Here is a 23,360-nt window from a genome sequence, read left to right as displayed (position 1 = left end):
TCTTTTTTTCAAGGATAGAACAATTGTTGTTATATCAATAGTTGATAAAGGAAAAGCTCTTTGTATAACATTACTATATATAGGAACATTGATTATTGAACCGGTTAAGCCAACTTGAGATCTTTTGTGTCCCAATTCCCAAATTTGTGCAAATGCAATTCACAATGAAACAAGACATTCTTCTAATTGTGTTAGCATCTACACATACTGCATTGGCTTGTTCACTCGAATGTTATATGGTGTAGCGTATTGAGGAATCTTGTGTTTCTTTAATGCGATATTACAGTTGTGACAAATGAAATTTGATAATGTATTGCAATTTGATTTGACTAATATGGAATAAGTTTTCTTTTGTTCAAGCCAAAAAAAATTAATGTGTTTCTTAAAATGTAATGTTTGACAAATATTGCACATGTGTATTGGTGTGTCTGCAACTGCATTTTGGATTACTTCAGTTGCAGATAATGTTCTTTTCCTTTTTTTTAAAGAGTTGTTCTGGATTACTGTTTCGAATGCTTTTTTTCAATCTCTGAAGAGAAGTTGTTTGTTTTGTAAGTTTTTTTTGTTGATTGGTATCTTGAGTACTATTTTTTATTTTTTGGAGGCAAGTATTCTATTTTACAAGCTCCTTTTGGTTATTGTCTTCTTGTCTATGGCTTTGATCTATGCTAGTTGCAGTTTTTATGTGTAGTTGTTGTTGGTTCTACAAACTTGGTGTCACTATTTCTATTAGTAGTTCAAAATGACTAGAAAGTGGGTTAGCATCATGGAAAAGAAGCGAGTATGGTTTAGTCACTAAAGATTTGTTGAAATGTAAGTATTTTTTTCCCATTATAGATGACCAAAAATATATTCCTATATTCAACAATTTTGACAACCATCGTATGCAGAATATATCTCCCCAAAGACTTTGTTCATTATTACTTATGTTAGGATTTGCAGGTTTTTGCATTTTTCGCAAATATATTTCATGGTCCCTAACTTTATGCAATTTGTAAAGTATCTCTAGATATAAATCATGGTTGTAAGAATCAATTGTCTCTGATTCTTTTTTTTTTAGACCGTTCAAAAAGTGTTGAATAGTTCCTCTACCAAGATCAATTGATGTATGTTGATTCCCAAGCAAAAGTTGTAATGAATCAAATAAGCAATCTCCAACATTATATGTAAATGTTGGAATCCTAGACAATCCATGTTGATCAAGTACATTGTCAATGTTGAAGAATGGCTTTAAGATGTTGTTTTTGTAGTTCTCTATATCTACAGTTTTAGTGCTTTCTATTTTCCTTTTTTCTGGTGGCACCATCTTCTGTAATTATTTTGGCTTCGGTCGTAGAATCTAACTCTAGCTATTATCTTGAGGAAAACAAAATTATATGTTTCTTATATCAGGAAAACATAGATATGACTATTAGATTTAGAAAACATAACAAAACAATGATTTAAAATTCAAAGCAACCAAGCATCTTAATTACAACTTTCTACATGCGATAAAGAAACCAATAGTTTCCCTGGTGCTTGCGTATTTGCAATCAAATGCTCTAGATGATATGAAATTTGTTACAAGGGTAAGCAAATATCAACTGTCATCTTTGTACATTATTACATATTTAATCAACAACATAAAACACTTGTCTAAAAGTAATGGAGCTAAGATTCAAGATAGAAATGTGGGAAAAATTAGTAAAATAAAATAGGTTAAAATATTATTAAAATGTAGTTGATAACTTTATGGAAATATAGTGTAAATATTTAGTGGAATATATTAGAGGTCATAGAAAATGATAGAAGATAAAATGAATATAAAGCATATGGAGATATATGTATATATAAATTGAAGAGAAAATAATAACAAATATTCTAAAAATTGTGAGGGAAAAGATGTGAAATTTTATTCCATCTAAACAACACATAGACAAATCTAGTATGCCATATTTTATGGGACAAAAATATCATAACATTGTTCATAAAGAACAATTAAGATTAGAATTCTAATTATTAAGTAAACTAAATTGAATATAAATATTTATATATATTTAAATAGTTGCTGGGTTGATTAATTTTTAAAATATTTTCTTTAATAATTTGTGTCCTTTTTATATTTAGTTTGTGAAAAATATTACCCTTATCAATATATTTATAATCAGTTATAAATAAATCAAATTATAAATATATCTACACACCTCAATGAGTGTATATATATATATATATTCATTTTAAAAATATATACTTATATTTCTATCTTATCAATTCATTTGATTTTTTATTAGTCCATTTGTATTTATATTTCTTATTAATATTTAAGTATAACTATAACTATATCAAAAGTTACATTTTTAATAGTTAAATCATGACCAAATTATTAAGAAAGACATAAACATAATTCAAGAATCTATTTCACATTTAAAAAATTAAAGACAAAAATATCATAACATTGTTCATATAGAATAATTAAGATTAGAATTCTAATTATTAAGTAAGCTAAATTAAATATAAATATTTATATTTCACCAAATTATTAAGGAAAACATAAACATAATTCAAGAATATATTGCACATTTAAAAAACTAAATACAAAAATATGATAACATTGTTCATATAGAATAATTAAGATTAGAATTCTAATTATTAAGTAAACTAAATTAGATATAAATATTTATAATTATTTAAATGTTTGCTGGTTTGACTAATTTTTTATATTTTATTTAATAATTTGTGTCCTTTTTATATTTAGTTTGTTAAAAATATTACCTTTATTAATATATTTATAATTAATTATAAATAAATCAAATTATAAGTATATAATTAGTGTATAACTTATTTATTATTAAAGTGACAAGTAGAACTAAATTTACAAGAGTAAAAAAATAAATATTAAAATGATAGTAGTTAAATTTTTTTCATTTTTAATATATAATAATCAATCCACCCTATTATTCAAGTTGCTTGAGAAATTAGCAACGTTTTAAAAGGAAAACTAAATGTAGTAGAAAAGAGTATTTTTTAAGTTATTACTTTTTTAACTATTTACTACATAAGTAAATAAAGAGATTTTTATTATAACATTTAAATATGTTTTTTTTTTCACCTTTATGTGTAATTTTTTAAGTTATTATTTTTACTTTTTCAAATTACTCATTTACTAAAATTGTTTATAACATTTTAATGTCTCATAATATATTTTTTGACTTTCATATTTAATTTTTAAATTTAGTATTTCTTGTTTTCAAACCTATAAATATTTATCTTAGACAAAAATCAGTATTTTTTTTAACAAATCTATAAATAAATTTTTTAAACAAATTAATGTTTGTTTTTTTAATTTCTGATTTTTTTAATACTAATCATTTATTTGTTCCTGAATTTAAATTTGATATAATACAAATTATTTGAAAATCTGATAACACTATGAATAGAATAAAATTTGAAATTTGAAATTTGAAAAAAATATGCAGATAATCAGTATTTCAAATTTCACTGATTATACAAAATATTAAACAAAACAAAAAATGAAAAAAGCTTGAATGACTTGTTGGTGCAGAATACTAGATTATTAAAAAAAAATTTAAAAATAGTTAACAAATATAAGTTCTAGAGATTTTATATGAAGCTAGAAAAACATGAAAAGCAGCCTATAGAGATAAACTTTGCATTGATTTAATTTTATATATAAAACAACATAGGCTACATAGTCTAGAGCTCATAGAGTGGAAAGGGAGGTAAGTTGTGAACCAACAAGTAGTGAGGACATGAAAAAGCATAGTGTTTCTAATTATTTTTAACACTAAGTAATTATTTTCAATAGGAATAAATCTATTTCAAGTTTTCAACATACTGTATACTACCGCGACACTTCAATGTATAAGTTCTGTTGTTGAGCATCCAATCAAACTGCAAATGAGTCGTGTGCTTTCCCTTCCTACTCTGATCCAGTAACGTCAATTCAAAGATATCCCTAACATCTGTACCCTCACTGGCCAAGGCAATGAATAGAGAAACTAAGTAAATCCTAGCTTTAAAGAATTAGCATCAATGTTTACTTCAAGAAAAAGAAAAATGAAAGAACAAATAAACAATTGATTTAAGAAAATTGGCCAAAATTATGCATAGTTTTAGGCTCCAAAGCATCAAATTTGCCTCAAAATAATCATTCCAATGGCATGCTAGAAGCTACTATGAACAAGTCTTTAAAACCTTGAACTTAATGGTTGATTCCAGAAAAACATCAATGTACTCGAATTTAATAGAAGGAAAGCGTATTTAGCACAAATAATTTAATGCCACTGATTGCCTCAATGAAAGCTTAAATTCGTCCAACTTTTAAAAAAGCTTCAGGTAATATAAACAGATAATTTTCATGCATGCTTTGAAGCTTCAGACTCTATAATTTACCTGAATAAGTAAATTCCTATAGTTTACTAGAAACTAAAAGAAACTGACATGAATATATTATATTTATGTTTGCTTGAGGAAAAAGTAACTAGACTCAAAAAATTAAAGTGGTGTATGTGAAGAGATGCATATAGAAAAGCTTCATACCTTACATTTTATTCAAAGAGAAAATATTTCAACATTGTGACAGAAATTTCCATAAAGAATAGCTTCAAAAAAACTAGTTCCTATACTTCGCTTTTTCAAAAGCAAAAAAAAATTCCTATAAGTTTTTGAACATAAACACCATATAGTATACATATCAAAAATAGTTAAGCACGCGACATTTTGAGCTTGTTGGCAAAAACTGCACAGTGACCCAGCACCAAATCCCCAAATTGTGTGGAACAAAGAACGAACTGGAGCAATCATTGTGGGCATATGGTGAAGGTATTTTAATAACTATGGAATGCATCAAACCTCTGTTGGTTGAAGCTGCAAAAATATCCCTTAAGCAGAACTCTATGCCTATCCCTCCATGGAGAACACTTGAATACTTAAGGGCAAAATAGTTTTCATCTTATGAAAGAGTGGTTGTGGATACTCCCAGCAAATACCATACAGGATGCCTCAATATGGAGTGGATAAGTATGGATATTTGCCCAAAGCAAGGGCATTGCAGGGACCAATTAAGGAGGTTGAAAGCCTCTTTGCCTCCTAAAACAGAATCTGGATGCGTGTTAAAGACCATATCAATTGAAAGGAATAGGGGCATTCTGACTGACTAGAGGTCAAATGTTTTGAAGTCTTGAAGAGAAAATTCCAATTTTGAAATTAATAGCAGTGCGTGCAGAGTGTGATCCTATTTATTTATTTTTTTCAAAAAAGGTTTGCATGTATATTTTCAGCTTCCTAGTTAAACCAATAATATGCAGAGTTTCAACAAGTTTTTGAGGTTTTTGGAAGTTCATTGTTATATTTATTTGTCCCTTCGTAGAAGTTAGGTGGAGGAGCTTTCTATAACTAAGCCCGTAGGTTATAGACTAGTTTTATGGCATCATTCAATCATTCTTTCAGTAGTAGATTGGACGAGACTCGTCTCTACTGTCTTCTCGCAATCAATAAAAGGTGAGCTAGCTTTTATTGTATCATTGAAAATAATCAGAGGACTACATTGAATAGCATCTTTTGTCATAGAGGTATTCCTTACTAGCTCAGTAAATAGGGACTCCAAAATTAAAGTAAAATACTAGTTGTTGTATTTGCAAATGGTACTTGTTTCTGTAGTTGCTCGCACAGAAGGCAGCATATGAGTGCACCAAGACGCCCAACAAATGAAGCAGAAGCAACATACAAGTAGATGGGAAACTATTCTTCGCTATCTGCTCAAGATATCAATGCCAACCGCAGAAGAAACTTTTGTTATCGCAAATTTAATATATCACACGCCACCGACTAGAGCCATTAATGGATCGTTTCTCATTTTGGGCAAACATTAATAAGGCTGTAATCACTTCCACCGACCCAATACAGGTGAAAATTTTTAAGTGGTCCAAGTATCTAGCAGAGCATAGAGAGAAAGCAGCAGATGAAGTAGGAGCAACCAAACATTAATGATCATTTATTAGACACATATATCTGACAAAGATTTCTGGCACCACCTTCTAATTTCAGCCTAATTTTGACTGAAGGAAAAATATTTTCTTCCTTACCAAAATTCCTGTCAACCAATGACATGATAGAAAAACTAGATTTTAATATGTTTTAAATATAATCTAATTGCTAAACTTTTAATACAACTTAAGGTTAGAAAAAAAAATCAAAATTCATTGGTTCAAAAAAACCAAACTAATAGCATTGAATGAATGCATAAGTATTCCTGCCTTTAGGCAAGAACTAATAAAATGATAAAACATTAAAGACAAAAGAATTGTCTCCAACATATGTCTTAAAACATGGTATTATGTAGTAGTGCACCTTACCTCCTAAGATGGTGATAAGCCATCAAATTGAGTTTTTCCCTGGTGCATATTTACCAAATAAGGTAGCATATAAGCTTACTCCTGACCAGAACTTGGAAGTAACAAGACATGTGCAAGAACTCATGGATGAAGGCATGATCAGGAAGAGTATAAGCCCATGTATAGTTCCTAGTGTACTAGCATCCAAGAAGGGAGGAACGTGGAGATATGCACAAATTTAAGGGCTATAAATATGATCACAATTAGGTATAGGTTCCCCATACCTAGGATTGAGGATCTCATGGATTTTCTTGAAGGGGCAATGCACTTCACAAAGTTGGATTTGAAAAGTGGATATCATCAAATTAGGATTAAGGAGGGAGATGAGTGGAATACAACATTCAAGACAAAAAATTGGTTATATGAGTTTTTGATGAAATAAATATCCACCCAAACTATTCTCAACTAGCCAACACTTATTGCATCTAGTGAGATAAGAATTTTTAATGGTTTAGCTTAGTTTTATAGAAAAAACATTAGGAATTTTAGTGGTATATGTGCACCTTTTTAAAGTACCATAAAGGGTGGGGTCACAACTAAGTTCAAATGGAATTTAGAAGCAGAAAAATCCTTTGAGTTGTTGATGAAATAAATATCCACCCAACCCATCTTACATTAGCCTAGTTCTGAGAAGATCTTCATGATAGAATATGATGCAAGTGGTTTGGAAGTTAGAGGAGTGTTGAGTCAAGAAGGTAGGCTAGTAGCCTTCTTCAATGAAAAAGTAAATGAAGCCAAGAAGAAGTATTCTTCTTATGACCTAGAACTATATGCCTTAGTGTAGTCTCTTAGAAAATGGAGATATTATTTTCTACCAAAGGATGTTTTTGTATTCATAAATAACCAAGCCTAAGTTATATTAACACTCAAGATAAGTTAAGTAATAGGCATTTGAAATAGATGGAGTACTTACGAGCATTCACATTCACAATCAAGCATAAAAAAGGGCAAATGAATAAGCTAATAGATGCATTGAGCAAGATATTGTTAAGTATCCAAGAGATTCAACTACAAATAATAGGGGTAGAGAGTTTCAAGAATCTCTACAAGGGGGATGAAGACTTTTGTAGAAGTGTACAAGGTATGTTCTTTGAAAACTATTTTCATAGCAAATTCTCTGAATTTGCCTTGTAGAATGAGCTACTATTTAAGGGTAACCAGTTATGTGTTCCAAGAGGATCAATGAGGGAAAACCTCATTCAATAAAAGCACAATGGGAGTTTAAGTGGTCACTTTGGTGTGAACAAAAATATAGAGTTAGTCTAAAGATTCTACTATTGACCAAAATAGTCAAGGATGTGACTAGATCATGTTGAACAACACATGGTGTGTATGAAAGCCAAGGGTGGAATCAGAAATATGGGTTTATATCAGCCCTTACAAATCCCAAATAGGCCATGGGAGAGTGTGAGCATGGAATTCATAGTAGGTTTGCCCAAGGAAAAGGAGAGATATGGCAATATATATGTAGTAGTTGACAAATTCAGAAAAATGTGGCATTTCATACTATGAAAAATTACCAATGATGCTAGCTACATTGCATACCAATTCTTTAAGGAGGTTGTGAGAATTCATGGTCTCCCATTAAGGGTTGTGTTAGATAGAGATGTAAAGTTCATGAGCCATTTTTGGAAGACCTTGTGGAGTAGACTTGGTACAAACCTTTCATTTGGTTCAGTCTACCAACCTCAAACAGATGGTTAGATTGAGATGGTTAATAGAGTGTTAGATAATCTCTTGAGATGCTTAACTAAAGAACATGAGAAAACATCAGATGTTATCATTCCTTGGGAAGAATATGCTTACAATGAGAGTAAGAATAGAACCACATGTAGAAGCCCATTTGAAATTGTGTATGGGATTCATCCAAGGGGTGTATGTAAGTTAAGAGATCTTGGAGGGATGGAATATAGGAGTGGAAATGCTAAGGACTTTTCTCAAACTATGAAGGAAATCAAAGAGGAGGTGAAGAAGACTATCCAAGATGACACACAAAAGTTGAAATCCAAGGTAGATGAGAAGAGAAGAGAAATTTAGTTTTCTATAGGAGATTATGTCATTGTGCACTTCAATATATCTAGATTATAGAAGCCTGTGCCAACTAAACTGCAAATGAAGAGAGTGACACCTTGTAAAGTCATCACAGAATATGGATCCAATGTCTATAAGGTTGATTTGCCATCAGATTCAGGAATTTCTCCTATTGTCAATGTGCAAGACTTAGTTCAATTCAAAGGTCCATGTCATATCCCCATTTTAAGATAGAATTTTAATAACTATTAGATAATACAATGTCATTAAATAAATAATAAAGTTATATTAAAACTAATACTAAAATAGAAAATAAGAAAATAATATTTATTTAATCTATATTATTAATAAAATAATATTTAGTATGATATTTTAAATAATTAAAAAATAATAAAATTTCAATGAGTAAAGAAACAAATTAAATTAAATTCAAGAGACAATATTGTAGAAAGTATGTTAACTTTCTAAATACAATTTAATAATAAATAAAATAAACACAAATAAGTAAGTAAATAAATAATATAACATAGAATAATATAAACTAACTAAATCTAATAAAAAGTCAAGAGATGTTTAACAAATAGACATGACTCCTTAAAATTAAGATATAAAAGAGAGGAGAGTTTATTTTAGAGGGGAAAAAAAGAAAGAGAAGAGGAGAGGAGTTCAAAAAGGGAAAATGGAAGAGGAAAGTAATATGAATACAATAAGGAAGTGACATTCTGAAAAGGTATCAATGATATTGAAAGGATGTGTACCTTTTGAAAGGGTCATAATTATGAATAGTTGTGACTCTTAAAAAATATTGTGATTATAAAGTATAGAGATTTTTCCAAAGGATTTTAGTTATGAAGGGTCGTGACTTTTCGGAAGGATGATAACTATGAATTGTTGTGACTTTTAAAAGGATTTGTATTATGAAAGAGTGTGACTCTTGAAAAAGAAGAATGTAAGAAAGGTATGTTTATAAATTATATTTGTTTAATAATGTTTATGAATTTATTTATGAACCATACTTGTGGATAATATTGTGTTAGCTCATGGGGTTAACACCATGGATATTAATGAGACTCAAAGCATGGAGTATGTGAGATATTTAAAATCTCCATTGTTTGCCATGGCCAAGAATTAAAGTTACTCATAGCATGGAGCATGCGAGATATTTAAGATCTCCATTGTCTGCCATGGTCGAGAATCAATGTTACTTGTAGCATGGAGCATGCAAGATATTTAAGATCTCCATTGTCTGATATGGCTGAGTGTTGATATCGTAGCATGGAGCATGTGAGATATTTAAGATCTCCATTGTTTGCCATGGTTGATAATCGACCTACCAAAATATTTTGAAATTGTCAACATGTACATATGTGAGTAGCCTTGGATAGAGGATACCTATCTAAGAAGAATATTAAGGAGTGTGCTCCTGAGAAGATGATAAGGTAGCTATGAGCTAGGAAACCTGACTTGGAGATGTCCTTAAGATCAGGGTTAAATTAGAGAATAGAATAATATAGTTAGTTTTATTATTTTTATGATTCTAACATTTATTTTGTAGGTATTAGTTGTCCCTAACTAACCCTATTAGTGGGGACATTACAATCCACTTCCTAATATTTCTCACAATAGTCACAAAATTAATATTGATCTAGACTCTATAGTGGTGCCCTACCAATAAAGTTGGAAGCTAAAAAGGTGTTGGACTCCAAAGTCAAGAAAGCTACTAGGAATCAGGTGTATATGGAACATCTCATCAAGTGGATGCACAAACCAAATTCAAAAGAAACCTTGGATTTTTGAGGGAAACTTCAACAAAATGGATATCTCCAATGACCTATTGTCCATAGGAGTGACATAGTTTTTCTTTGCAGGGGAGTATGGTATAGAGGCACCTAGGTAAAGATTATGAAAGACCTAGGGTTCCTAAGTTGTTTTGGCTTGTAGTCGTACTAGCCACACCACTAGGGTAATAAAGGACTAGCTTGGTCCTAAGTTGAGGTGTGTTAAGTATACGAACCTTAGTTTCTCTTAGTTGCAAGTATGCCCATTTTAGATCAAATGGGGTATTTGTGTGATTTTAAGGGAAGAATGGTGTAATATCCCTGTAATGATAAACTATTGACCAAGTATTTGATTAAATATATGTGCATACATATAAAATGAGATGACTAAATACCCATAAATAAACTAATTTAGATTAATTAAAATGTGAGTTATATAGTTAAAATAGTATTATTTAATAATTTCATTATTAACTAAATATTTAATAATAAATAAATATTGAACATTGAATGAACAATTGAATATGTAAACCATAAATAATAAAATTAAATAATAGTAATTATCAAATTACTATAAATGATAAAATACTAATTGTACTGCATATTCCTAAGCTAAATGTTGCGTCATTTCACCTCAAAGAGATGTGAATGATTAATTTGTGTAGTACAAATATAGTTCACTTCAAATGCATAAAAGGGAATCATGGAGAAACAAAGAGAAGAAATAAATAAAATATACTTCATATCAACCTACATCTCATAAACCCAATACCAGCCAAAGCTGACAAATCATGTGCCAGATCAAAAAGGGAGAAATATAAAATATAAGATATAGGAAATGGAGAGTAGAAAAAGAAGGCTGATACACTTAAAAAGCATTAAGTATTTTCACTTTGAAAATAATAAGTGAAAGTCACCAAGGAGTGTTTAATAAAAGGGATTGCATATATAAGGAGAGTATTTTTTAAGGTATCTAATATTAAGTAATATATTTTCTAATAAGTAGGAGATAATTTCCATAGCAAGTCAAATTGTGATATTGCTATCAGGATTTAACTGTGTGATTTTTGAGTCAAACTCATTGACCCATATTTCATGAGTAGTGATTCATGAATCCATCTCTCATGAGAATAAATGGAACACTTAGCACTCATTGGATCTAGGTGATGCTCACAGGGGTGAAGCACCGGGACTTCCTAGGAGGTTACAGTGGTATAAGAGAATGATCTTGCCATCCTATTGGGTAAACATAATCATAAGCGTTTCAATCAATAAAAGATCAAACTTTGAATATGGGTGATACTTTAGCATAGGGACATGATTACATAAATTATGAATATGAGTTCATCAATTGATAAAGTATTTTATCGTCAAGAAGGGAGAGGTAGAGTAAATCCATTTGAGATAGGTAGATTCCATGATAGGTAAGGACATGGGTTCCAATGCCTTGAGGAAAGAGTCCAAGATGGGTGAGGACATGGTTCCGAATACCTTGAAGAAAGAGTCAAATATACGTAAGAACATGATGCCAAAATCCTTGAGGAAAGAATCCAAGATGGGTATGAATATGCAATCCTAGACCCTTGAGGGAGCCTACTCATAGATAGGTATCTAGTGTCCTATGATAATGAAACTTTACATACTCTAAAGAGAACATGAATTAGAAAAAGAAGAGGGATTGTGTCTATTTCAATTGAATAAACACTAATGATCATAGAGAGAGTATTCAATGAATTATAAACTATGGAAGATGTTAAAATTTTGGAGATTAACCAAATCATAACATTTGATTATAAATATATCAATCATATTTTGAGGTAACTCAACATGTTGAACTCTATAATTTGTCATCATATAGCATCTTATCATAAAACATAAACTAATTGATTATTCTCAATCAATCTCTCATTCACTAATTTGACCTAGTACATGGAATAAATCTTACCACTCAATATAAGTTCACCTAATACTAATTTTCACACAATCAATTACATCACTTAATTAAATTTTGGAACTAAAAAATGAGTCATTAATTAATTGCTTGAGGAAAAGCAGTTTTGAGAGAGTAGGATTGTAACATCCCTCTAATGATAAACTATCAACCAAGCATTTGATTATATATATATATATATATATATATATATATATATGTATGTATACATACATACATGTATGTATACATACATACATGTATGTATACATACATACATGTATGTATACATACATACATGTATGTATACATACATACATGTATGTATACATACATACATGTATGTATACATACATACATGTATGTATACATACATACATGTATATATATATATGTATACATATATATATATATGTATACATATATATACATATATATACATATATATATATGTATACATATATATACATATATATACATATATATATACATATACATATGTATATGTATACATATATACATGTATATCTATATATAGATATATATATGTATATATATATGTATGTATACATACATATATATACATATATATATACATATATATATACATATGTATATATACATATATATATACATATGTATATATACATATATATATATATACATGTGTGTGTGTGTGTGTGTACACACACACACACACATATACATATACGTATATATACACATATATGTATATACATACATATACATACATACATGTGTGTGTGTGTGTACATACTCATGAATAAACTAATTTAGATTAATTAAATTGTGAGTTATATAGTTAAAATAGTATTATTTAATAATTTTATGAATAAATAAATATTTAATAATAAATAAATATTGTACATTGAATGAACAATTAAATATGTAAACTATAAATAATAAAATTAAATAATAGTAATTATCAAATTACTATGAATGATAAATTACCAATTGTACTACATATTCCTAAGCTAAACGTCTAGTCATTTCACCTCAAAGAGACATGAATGATTAATTTGTGTAATATAAATATAGTTCACTTTAGATGCATAAAATGGAGTCACGGAGAAACAAAGAGAAGAAATAAATAAAATATACTTCATACCAACTTACATCTCATAAATCTAATACCAACCAAAGTCAACAAATCATGTGCTAGATCAAAATGGGAGAAATATAAAATATAAGATATAGGAAATGGATAGTAGAAAAAGAAGGCTGATATAATTAAAAAATATTAGGTATTTTCACTTTGAAAATAATAAGAGAAAGTCACCGAGGAGTTCTTTAATAAAAGGGATTCCATATACAAGGAGAGTATTTTATAAGGTATCTAATATTAAGTAATATATTTGTTAATTCAAAAAGTTATCTTTAGGGTAATAAAGGTGAGTTAAGATGAAATATAAATAAATAGATTTAGTGACCTACATTGTTAAATAGCACGTAGCTTCATATCCCAAAGCTACAGGGAGCCCAATATATAAGGTATGTTATATTCAAAGTAATGTGTTTTATTAATTGAGAAAGATAACATTCTAGCTAAGAATACATTATTGATAACATTATAAAACATATTATTATAAAGTTCATAAGTTATTGATGGTATACCAATACATTGAATATTTATATTATAATTACAAATATTATATATAATATTTAATTAAAATATTATTATGATCTCAATATTATTAATTCTATTCTCCAATAACATTATAAATGATTATTAAAATTACATTTGATATAATTTTATTATTAGATGAAATATTATAAGACTTTATCTTTTGATTATCAAAACATGACTATTTTTTTATTTTTTTTAAAAGAGGGGTAAACGCTTTGACCTGGAGCTATGAACCAGTGAGGCCACAAACGGGGGACCTCATCCCCATGAGATTTGAACCTTGATGGCAAGGATAACAACGCAACAACTTAACCATCACAACATGCCACTATTGGCATCAAAACATGACTATTATTAATATTACAATTCAATGAAATGTCATCTATAATAATGGAGTAGGAGTGGGGACATTACAAATTGCCCAAAAAGTGATTTAAAGTCCTTTTTTAATGTTTAAAGACCTTATTAGGCTTTTGGTAAAGTTTGGTGGCCTTTGGGACAAGTTTGAGTGCAAAATTCAAAAAGATGTAAAAATTGCTCAAAAGTTGTCAATGTTGATATTGACAACATTGAAACTTAAATTGTTGAATAAGAGGAACATCGTATATGGGGCTCGATAACTATATAAAATGGTTGGTGTTGGCCTTTGGACAAGTATTTAAGGCCACACTTGACCCAGTAAAGGTGTTGGAAGAAATTTGGATTTGTGTTTACAAACTGTACAATAGGAATAATAGTTACATTTCTTGATTTTTTGAGTTTTGAGTGCTTGAATGGATTATATGAAGTGTGATAAAAAATTGAAGGGTTAGATTAATTCATTTTAAATATCTATGTGGTATTAGTTCATGATTTTGTAGGCTTCTATCTAGTTGTTAAAATTATTTTGTGTTATGCCATTCTATTGTCTTGAACTAGGTAACTCGTAAAGATCGGTTCATATAGCCTCTTCCCAACATGGAATTTGCACACGATTTTCATATTAGGAAGATGACTACATGTACATAGTATACTATGAAGGAGGGGCTCTGGAAGGAAATGATGGTATTTTTAAGGTGATTCCCTAGGTGAGCCAAAGTTGCATGGCTAGGGATCACAATGTGTTGCAAAGGTGTTAGGAGGTATTGAAAGCATTGATAGCTTCAATTAAGGATTGGGAGGTGGTAGAAGCATGTGTTCTGAAGTCCTAATAGTAATGGGAGGCAATGGTGAAGATTCATTGGAAGGGGAAACTGCATTGTAAACCCTGATTTTTAGGCACAATTGTAGGTGATACTATATAGATTGTTTGGAAGCCTAAAACCTCAATAATCCTTTAGTTATCTAAAAAGGTTATATGGATCAAAGGTTAGTATATCACCTTGTTAAGGACTTTTGTAAGTTATTCAAGATTTTCATCAAAAGTAGGGCTAATTATTTGTAGCTCTATTTAGATTTTCCGTGTGGTTCTTGGAACTCGAGTAGGTTTAGAATGCAAAATATGGTTTTAGGTCTTGGAGAGGATCCTAATGCCTTCCTAGATGATTATATCTCCATTTGGAGGAATAGTTGAATATATTGGGGCAAATTGTTGAGTTGGTGAAGAGGGAACAATGAAGGCTAATACAAGCCTAGGAAGTGGTGTAAGGAGTTGTTGTTCTATCTAATTGGTGTTCACTAGTTGAATGGAGTAGGACCTCATAGATAGGATCCTATGAAGATTGGGGGTAGTAAGAAAACATACCAGGTCAAGAGAAAGACCTAAGGAAACCCTTGATGGAGTTGAGGTAGGAGCAAGACTCGTGTTACATCAGAGTATGTATTATGGAATTGTTATTCTAGATTAGAAACTAAGAATACACATTCATATTCTTGTTTGGTTTAGCTGGAATTTGATGGGGAATTCACAAACCTAAAAAAATGTTTTTTCTAAAATAAATAAATCTGGAATAGGAATATGTATTCCAATTCCACCTCTTTAGGTAGAATTGCAAATGCTTATTTTTGGGCCAAAATTGGAATACATATTCCTAATCACAATTCTGATTTGATGCACCCAAATGAAGAATTTGAAATTTAAAAAATTTACATATGCCTATTCCACTCATATTCCCACTGCTAAATAGACCCTTAGAAGAGCAAGGATTGATATATTCTTCATCGATAATGCAAATCATAGTTTCCACAAAAGCAACTACGGATTCATTACCTTTGATATTATATCAAATATTTTAATCCTATCAAATATCATACACTCTTCATTATAAAGGAAATTTTATCATTATTCTAAAAATATATTGATGAAGTATAGTTTTTTGGTGTTGGTATAGGTGATCAAATTACACCACTCTTTGTTCAGCATGTAATGGTATGCAGATTTTTTTGAATTATAAGATAAACATATCTGAAAGAAGTGAATAATGAATGATACAAAATCTTAAGGAAAAAATATTATTTCTTTATAATTTTAATAAGTTACCTTAAATGTCTTATTTCAAATATATATTATTATCTTAGTTAATAGATATTTTATGATGTTTGTATAATAATTTTTTTATATGAAAATATATTAGATGAACTTTAACAAGATGGAAAGTCCTTTTAGATAAATACATAGAGAGATATCTATATTTATTATGATGAATTTCACATTGTCTTTCTTAGGAAATTTCAGATATTCTTATTGTATATATTTTATCTTCATTCTATCATACTTACTACTATTTAAACAATTTAATCATATATTCTTGACCTGTCAATAGGGCACAATTATTTGAATCAAATGTAAAGGTAGTTTGATGGTATCAATTTGATACATATTCAATTTTACTTCAAACAAAATTGTTATCTTAGACTCTTACATTGTACATTATTTATGACAATATAATCTATTAGTTAACTAGTTCATATTGATATAAATGAAGATCAATTACCACTTTTGTAAAAGATTTATAATTTTATACACAAAAATTTTGTTTTATTATTATATTTTATATATGGTAAGACAATTGTCCCATTTGATAGCTCACAGTAACTTAAGAAGATTCAAGATAACAACATAATGACTACTGCAAATTCACTAGTTTAAATTACTTGTTCAATACCAATCATGGAAATACTTTCCACATCCTAATAGCAGAAAATAATGAATCTAAAATATAACTACTTTCATGAGAGTGGAAAAAGACTGTCGTCAATTGTATTGATGTCTTTGTTTCCAATAATCTTAATTATTCTATCTGCAAGCCAATTCAAATTTATTGATCAATTGCTTGTTCTATGGCGTTTGACTGATCTGTCATAAACTGAATAGAAAAATCACAATAGAAAGTATCACCAGCAGCAAACCACGGAAACTCAAGGAGGAAACTTTGGACTCTGAATATTCGGGGTAGAGGTCAAGGACACGAAAAAGAGACTTGCAATCAGTAGCGACAAACGAAAGCCTCTCGTTGGCGTTGTCATACAGAATATGATGATTTTGCTCCTTGGAAATTTCCAAGGATGGCCGGCACACCTTCAACAGAAGCCTCCCCCATTTCCAAAATTGCCAGACAGAAAATAAACTGATCCATCTCTACATATGTAATGAAATTGCTTTCTGAATCAATAACATAGTCTGCACCTCCGCCCATGTGAAATTTCACACTCAAACCAGGTACCGCCCGGGCAGGTGCTCCATAGCACACACTAAACCCATCACGGGACCCCTTAGTTCTATTGTATTCGATAAGGGATGAATCCAAAACAGAAGCCACTGCAGTAAATGCGGCATGCGGTAAGGCAGTGTAGGGCGTTGCAGACTCGATGATGAATCCCCCGCTTCCATTCGGCTTTATATCGAACGTTCCTTGTGGAATTTTGGCAGCCACGTCCCCAACGTTTTTAACTTCCACAAAGAGGTAATAGTAGCTGTTCAGTTGGGGCAGAATTGGGTTTTTAAGGATCTTCGTGGACTGTACTCCCGCGTCGTTCAATTCGGCTGCGGTGCCGAAAAGGAGACGCATGGCGAATAACTCATTGGAGTCTTCGGGGTAATCTTGGGCAAGACAGTAGGAGAATTTGGACTCACCAATCTGTGAGTTGAGCAATAGATTTCCTCGCCGGAGCGCCACCACGCCGTTTATCCCCATGACGGCATTGTTCCACACAACGCCATTGGTACTCACCACGCCGTCTCCATGGCTGTCATTTCTGCAGGCAAACGCTACTCCGTCAAAAGATTGCGCGCCCCCGCTTCCATTTGTCATGCTGAATGTCCCGAAGAATAACTCTCCCGACGTGGTCTGTGGAATAATGAGAGAATGTCCGATTGTCTGTGGAATAATGAGAGAATTGGCATGAGTTGGTTGAACAGGTGGAGTTAGGAAGAGAAGAGCAGAGGGAGGACGAGCAAGGGACAGATTTGACACTACTACACACTAGCCATATTAAAGACGTTACTTAAAGACAAAATATCGATTTTGTCTTTTACCATATTTTTTATGTTTAAATTATTAATTGTTTTAAATAAAGACAACAGGAAAATCGCGACTTTTCTTAAAATGACTGATTGTGATCTAACTTATGGCGGTTAACTCTGTTTACGAGGCATCAACAGCGCATCATCAGCAGTTCTCAGGGCATTATGAACAGTTCTCAACAGAGGCGGGAAGATTCATCATGGATATGACTAGAGTTCATGATTTATATATATATATTTTTCATCTATCACGCCCTAGCCGTCGTCGTCTTCAACGAGAACGATTCAGATCCGTATACAATAAACAGGTAAAAACCCTATGTAGATCTCTTGTATGTTCAATCTTTTCCGCTCGGTTTCCTCCACATCTGCATTAGAGTTTTATGGTTTACAATTGATCTGCTCTTTGGGTTTTGGGTTTTCAGTCTAATGGAAAAAGATCGCTTGGTCTGGAAATCGTCGACTGCTCACAGCCTTGGACCATCTCAAACATTGTTTGTTGGGTAAGACACTTGTGGTGGCTGCATAAAATATTTAATGAGGTTTTTTTTATATCCTCATCGTGGTCTGTCCTGACATTTCAATGATTTCGTTCAGATCATATGTTTTCATTGTTTTGCCCCATTTTGACATGGTTCTTTACCATTTAACTCTCCGCACCATGGATCCTCCTAGGGTTTGGACGCATCGAGCGTTGCCTGTGGATTGCATGACTTTTATATGTCATAGGAATGCTAGAATTTACTTTTGGCCATGTTGAATTTATTCTTTCTTCTGTGAAAGGCCTAATCTCAACTATATATAATACCTTTATCATTTCTCACTCCTCCTGGAATTGTGAAAGCGGCAATGAAGGTGATTGTGGTTATCAGTTGTGACTATTGAAAGCGTTTGAATGGATTCCTTATGGGAGTAGTCTTTTTTATTGTTTTCTCGCGTATTCTCAATCACATTTATATTCTCAGATAAACCAACTTTATTTTCAAGGACGGTTCCAGACTCATTCTCAGATAAACTGTGACCTAACCCTTGGAGCTGCTCCCTCCCATAATAATCTACGGGAGAATAAACAACCCAGCTTCTGGAGAATCTAAACATGATTTGTTCTCTATGAGATAGCGAGCCTTCTAATTGCTTGGCCATTGCCATAATTGACCTTGCTGAATTTCTTCGACTTGTAACTAAATTCTGGAATGTTGATAACTTGAGATCAAAATTTGTGGTTGTAGGATCTGTAAACAGGGGAGATATAGAACAGAGCATTCACATCTAAGTACATAAAAACACAATAAGGGTTCAGGGTTTTATCTTGGCATTATAAGCATGCCTCCTGATATTAGATAACTGCAATCTCTAACTCAAATATCCAACTGGATGTTATTTTACTACATCCAACATTAGTTTTGTTGTATTCTTTAGCCCACAGACATTACTTAGTTATCCAACTGAAGCTACATTAACATTAACAAAATCAATTCATATCAACCAATAATAAAAATGTGGAGTGCATTCCAAACCACTTTCAATCCAGCTTGAAATGTCCCCTGGTATTGTTGTCTTATGATATCAAAATAGTGCATGTTTACTTGAATTCATGAATGAAGTCTTCATATTGAAACCATTACTCCCAATAATTTGTCTTGATACTCTACTCAATTAATTAGCCCATTCTATTTGAATTCACTTGACTCATAAATCCAATATGTGTATGTGTCAATATAATGAGATAGGTTTGCCGGTAATTTATATTATGTACAGCAATCATAAGATTGGTCCAATATTATGTAATGTCTTTTAACTTTGATATGATTAACCTCAATCTTATAAGAGCGATTCTCTTGCTTGATAGTGATTGGGAGCTCTGATGATAGATGTAATTCCTCTTATTTATTATGATATATTTGTTGACTATATTGGTTTGATCAAATGTTTTTGCCATAGACTTCGAAATGGATTTGTATGTCCTATTGTTGCAGATGGTATCTAGACCTCTATTTTCTCTATCACGTGATATCTTTTAGTCAAGGCACACTTGAATGATTCTATAGAATTCATTGGGGTTAAATTATAGCCCAAGTTATATTATACACTGCTCAGCCTTCATGTGGTCTAGTTTTCGGTATATGTCGCTGATTATGATAGATTATATTCTTCAATATAATAACTTCAATATCTCAACCTATCATGGTAAACTCAGAGGGGTCAGTACAGTTTGCAAATTATGTATCAGTCTCTAATATTAGCTTTCAAGGTCCACATGTTGACTGAGTATATACAAAATATCCTCTAGAGGGATTCAAGAAAGTCCTCTATCGCTTCTAGATATTTGAATTGATCTTTGACAAAGGTCATTATGTTGCTATCTTGTTATGATAGTAATTTCCTCTATTCTTATTCACATGAGTTGGATTCTGGACTTTGATGTTGTAAATTTATCCTCTTTGTTTTATTCATTCTTGATTGGAGACTGTCTATTCAACGCAACCAAGTATCACTTTCTCTTCCCTTCTTTGTCACTGTCTTCCTTGGAAGTAGTGGTTTTTGTAGTTATCACTAACTTGGATGTTTGTGATTTACTCTGATTGATAAAGTTGTAGATCTAGATATGGAAAGAAGAGATAGGTTTGGATGTGTCCCTTTGCAAACAATTATATAAACTTAATAAATTCTATAACATGAGAAGATGGAAATAAGATGAGATACCGATCCGTAATAACTTGTGAATCCTTTTAGAAAGAATTCATATCATATTTACGCAAAAGACATACCCTTTCTCAACAATACCAATTTATTTTTTGCATTGACTATGGAAGATGCTTCATATCAGTGCAAGATGATTCGCAAAATTGTAGCGTTGCACTTATTCAACTGATTTTGGCCGATTACTATCTGGAGTCTCTTTTTCCAACTATCGAGATTGATTATTTGATGTAGTGGCAGGCACAAATATTGAATAATGACCTAGTGTGGCCTTTTGTTGTCATGGCGTACTACTGCTAGGGGAAGGGATTATGTGGGCACCAAGGAGCTTCCATATTTGGTTGTTTTGGAAATGGACAATGTGTAGCTCTTGGTGGGCGGTGATAAACAAGGAGCATGTCATGGAGCTCCTACCACTGATGAAGGGCCGCTCTGATACCACTTGATGGAGGGGCCACACCACCCTACCAACTCATAACCAAGAATGCAACAATATGGAGACAAGAGAGATAAAATGCTTCCCAAGAAATTTTATTGTACTTGAAAATCCTAACAACACCCACAAGATGATATCATAGATATGACTTCTTCAAAAAGAAGTTTACAAATTTTTCAACATAAGAGAAATCCCAAATAAGAGTCTTCACACCAAGAGCTTCACCAAAATCTTCTACTTGAAGAGCTACACCTTTAGAGCTTTCACACCTTGAAGTCTTCACACCTTCCACCTTCACACCTTGAAGCTTGACTTTCCAAAACTTTACCTTCCACAACTTCTACTTCTTGAGCTTGATTAGAAATGCTCATATGCCTTGCTTAAATAGGAACTTACGACCCAATGCATGACTTATCCACAACTTTCTAGAATTCCTCCTACACAATATCCACAACCTTCTACAACTTCCATAACCTTCTACAATACTCACAACTTTCTACAATATCCATAACTTTCTAGAATTCCACCAACACACCTCGATAAATGGAATGACAACCTTTTTTTTTTGTAACTTTTCTATTTTATGCCACCTATGCACCTCGAAAATAGAAATTCCTATTTTTTTCTTTTTTTTCCTTCATTTCTCCTTTTTCCCCTTTTTTTTCCTCTAATTTTCCTCACTTTCTCTCTCCTCCAATTTTTTTTTATAATTAATTAATTTATTTTTTAAAATTTTTTTTATAAATAATTTTCTCATGCAAGATGCTTTTGCATCAGACTCCCCTGGTAGATAGAAAAATGTGTCCCACACTTTGACGCCAAAAAAGAAAGATCTACAACTATCTTCATCTTCACCAAAGGTTTCCACCTCAACGGGGACAAGAAAACCAATGTGCAAATCTTCCACATCTGCATCCATATGTCAAACACCAAAATCTCAACCATCCAATCAACATGCTCACTTCCAGGAACAAACTGATAGAGGGCCACACCACCCTTACTCACTCACAATCAAGAAAGCAACAATATGGAGACCAAAAAAATGCTTCACAAGAAATTTTATTATACTTGAAGATCCTTACAACACCCACAAGATGATATCAAGCTTCTCCTTGAGCTTCTCCTTCCACAACTTCTACTTCTCAAGTTTCTACTCCTCGAGCTTGATTACAAATGATAATAAGCCTTGCTTAAATAGGTACTTCTAACCCAAGACATTACAAACACAACCAATGTGGGATAAAAGGTAAATACAACTATCTTTAAATAAATATTAAATTCCCACCCAAATACAACTAAGCACCCAACAAATATTAAATACATGATTTATCCAAAACCTTCTAGAATTTCCACCTACGCACCTCAATTAATGGAATGAAAACTATTTTTCTTATTTTTCTATTTTATGCCACCTATACACTTCGAAAATAGAAATTCCTCTTTTTTTCTTTTTCTCCTTTTTCCCTTTTTATTTATTTATTATTTCTCCTCTAATTTTCGTCACTTTCTCTCTCCTCCAAATTTTTTTAAATTTTTTTTTTTCCAATAATTTTTTCATGCAAGATGCTCCTTCATCACAAACTGCACATAATGCTTAATCAACAAAACTTCATTCACATCAGCAATTAGTGAATCAACACTAGCAGCAACAAACCTTGCATCAGCAACAACAAACTCCATATCAGCACCAACATGTAGATCTCCCTCAATACATGCCAAACAAGAAATCTCATTGCTCACAACAAGATGCTCTGCAATACATAACTCACCTCCAACAACAACTGGATCATCCACGACCAAGTGCTCTGCAACATGCAAGTCACCACCAACATCAACTAGATCATCCATGACCAAATGCTCTACAATCTCCATGTCAGACTCAACCAGTTGATCATGAAAACCAACCTCTGTCCCAACATCAACAAGGTTAGGAATATCCTCAGCAACAACCTCTATTTTCTCTACAAGTTCTGCATCAGGCTCCACAAATTGATCAGCAAAACC

The 23,360-nt window shown here is 31.5% G+C and overlaps 1 protein-coding gene and 1 long non-coding RNA gene across 4 annotated transcripts in view; one reads left to right on the top strand and one right to left on the bottom strand.

Annotated features, from left to right (window-relative positions):
• Window positions 1–17,219: 17,219 nt before the first annotated feature.
• LOC149560455 (aspartic proteinase nepenthesin-2-like) lies at window positions 17,220–18,008 on the bottom strand. Its single transcript, XM_089827615.1, has one exon. It carries the CDS (start codon window positions 18,006–18,008, stop codon window positions 17,220–17,222), a length of 789 nt encoding a protein of 262 aa, XP_089683741.1.
• A 319-nt stretch (window positions 18,009–18,327) lies between these two features.
• Window positions 18,328–23,360, top strand: part of LOC149560454 (uncharacterized) — a 33,287-nt gene continuing 28,254 nt past the window's right edge. The window contains exons 1-2 of one of the 3 annotated variants that reach the window (XR_016363683.1): window positions 18,328–18,528; window positions 18,646–18,723. This is a non-coding gene — a long non-coding RNA (uncharacterized LOC149560454). Of the gene's footprint in view, window positions 18,529–18,586; window positions 18,724–21,220; window positions 21,338–23,360 lie in introns of those variants that run through there. The other 2 variants (XR_016363684.1, XR_016363685.1) reach the window with 2 other exon arrangements.

The sequence above is a fragment of the Cupressus sempervirens genome, chromosome 4 (assembly GCF_028749045.1).
Source record: "Cupressus sempervirens isolate cs-2001-9-10 chromosome 4, ASM2874904v1, whole genome shotgun sequence".
Classification (NCBI taxonomy): Eukaryota; Viridiplantae; Streptophyta; class Pinopsida; order Cupressales; family Cupressaceae; genus Cupressus; species Cupressus sempervirens.
Note: the sequence above shows the minus strand (reverse complement) of the source record. Positions and strands in the feature narration are given on the sequence as shown.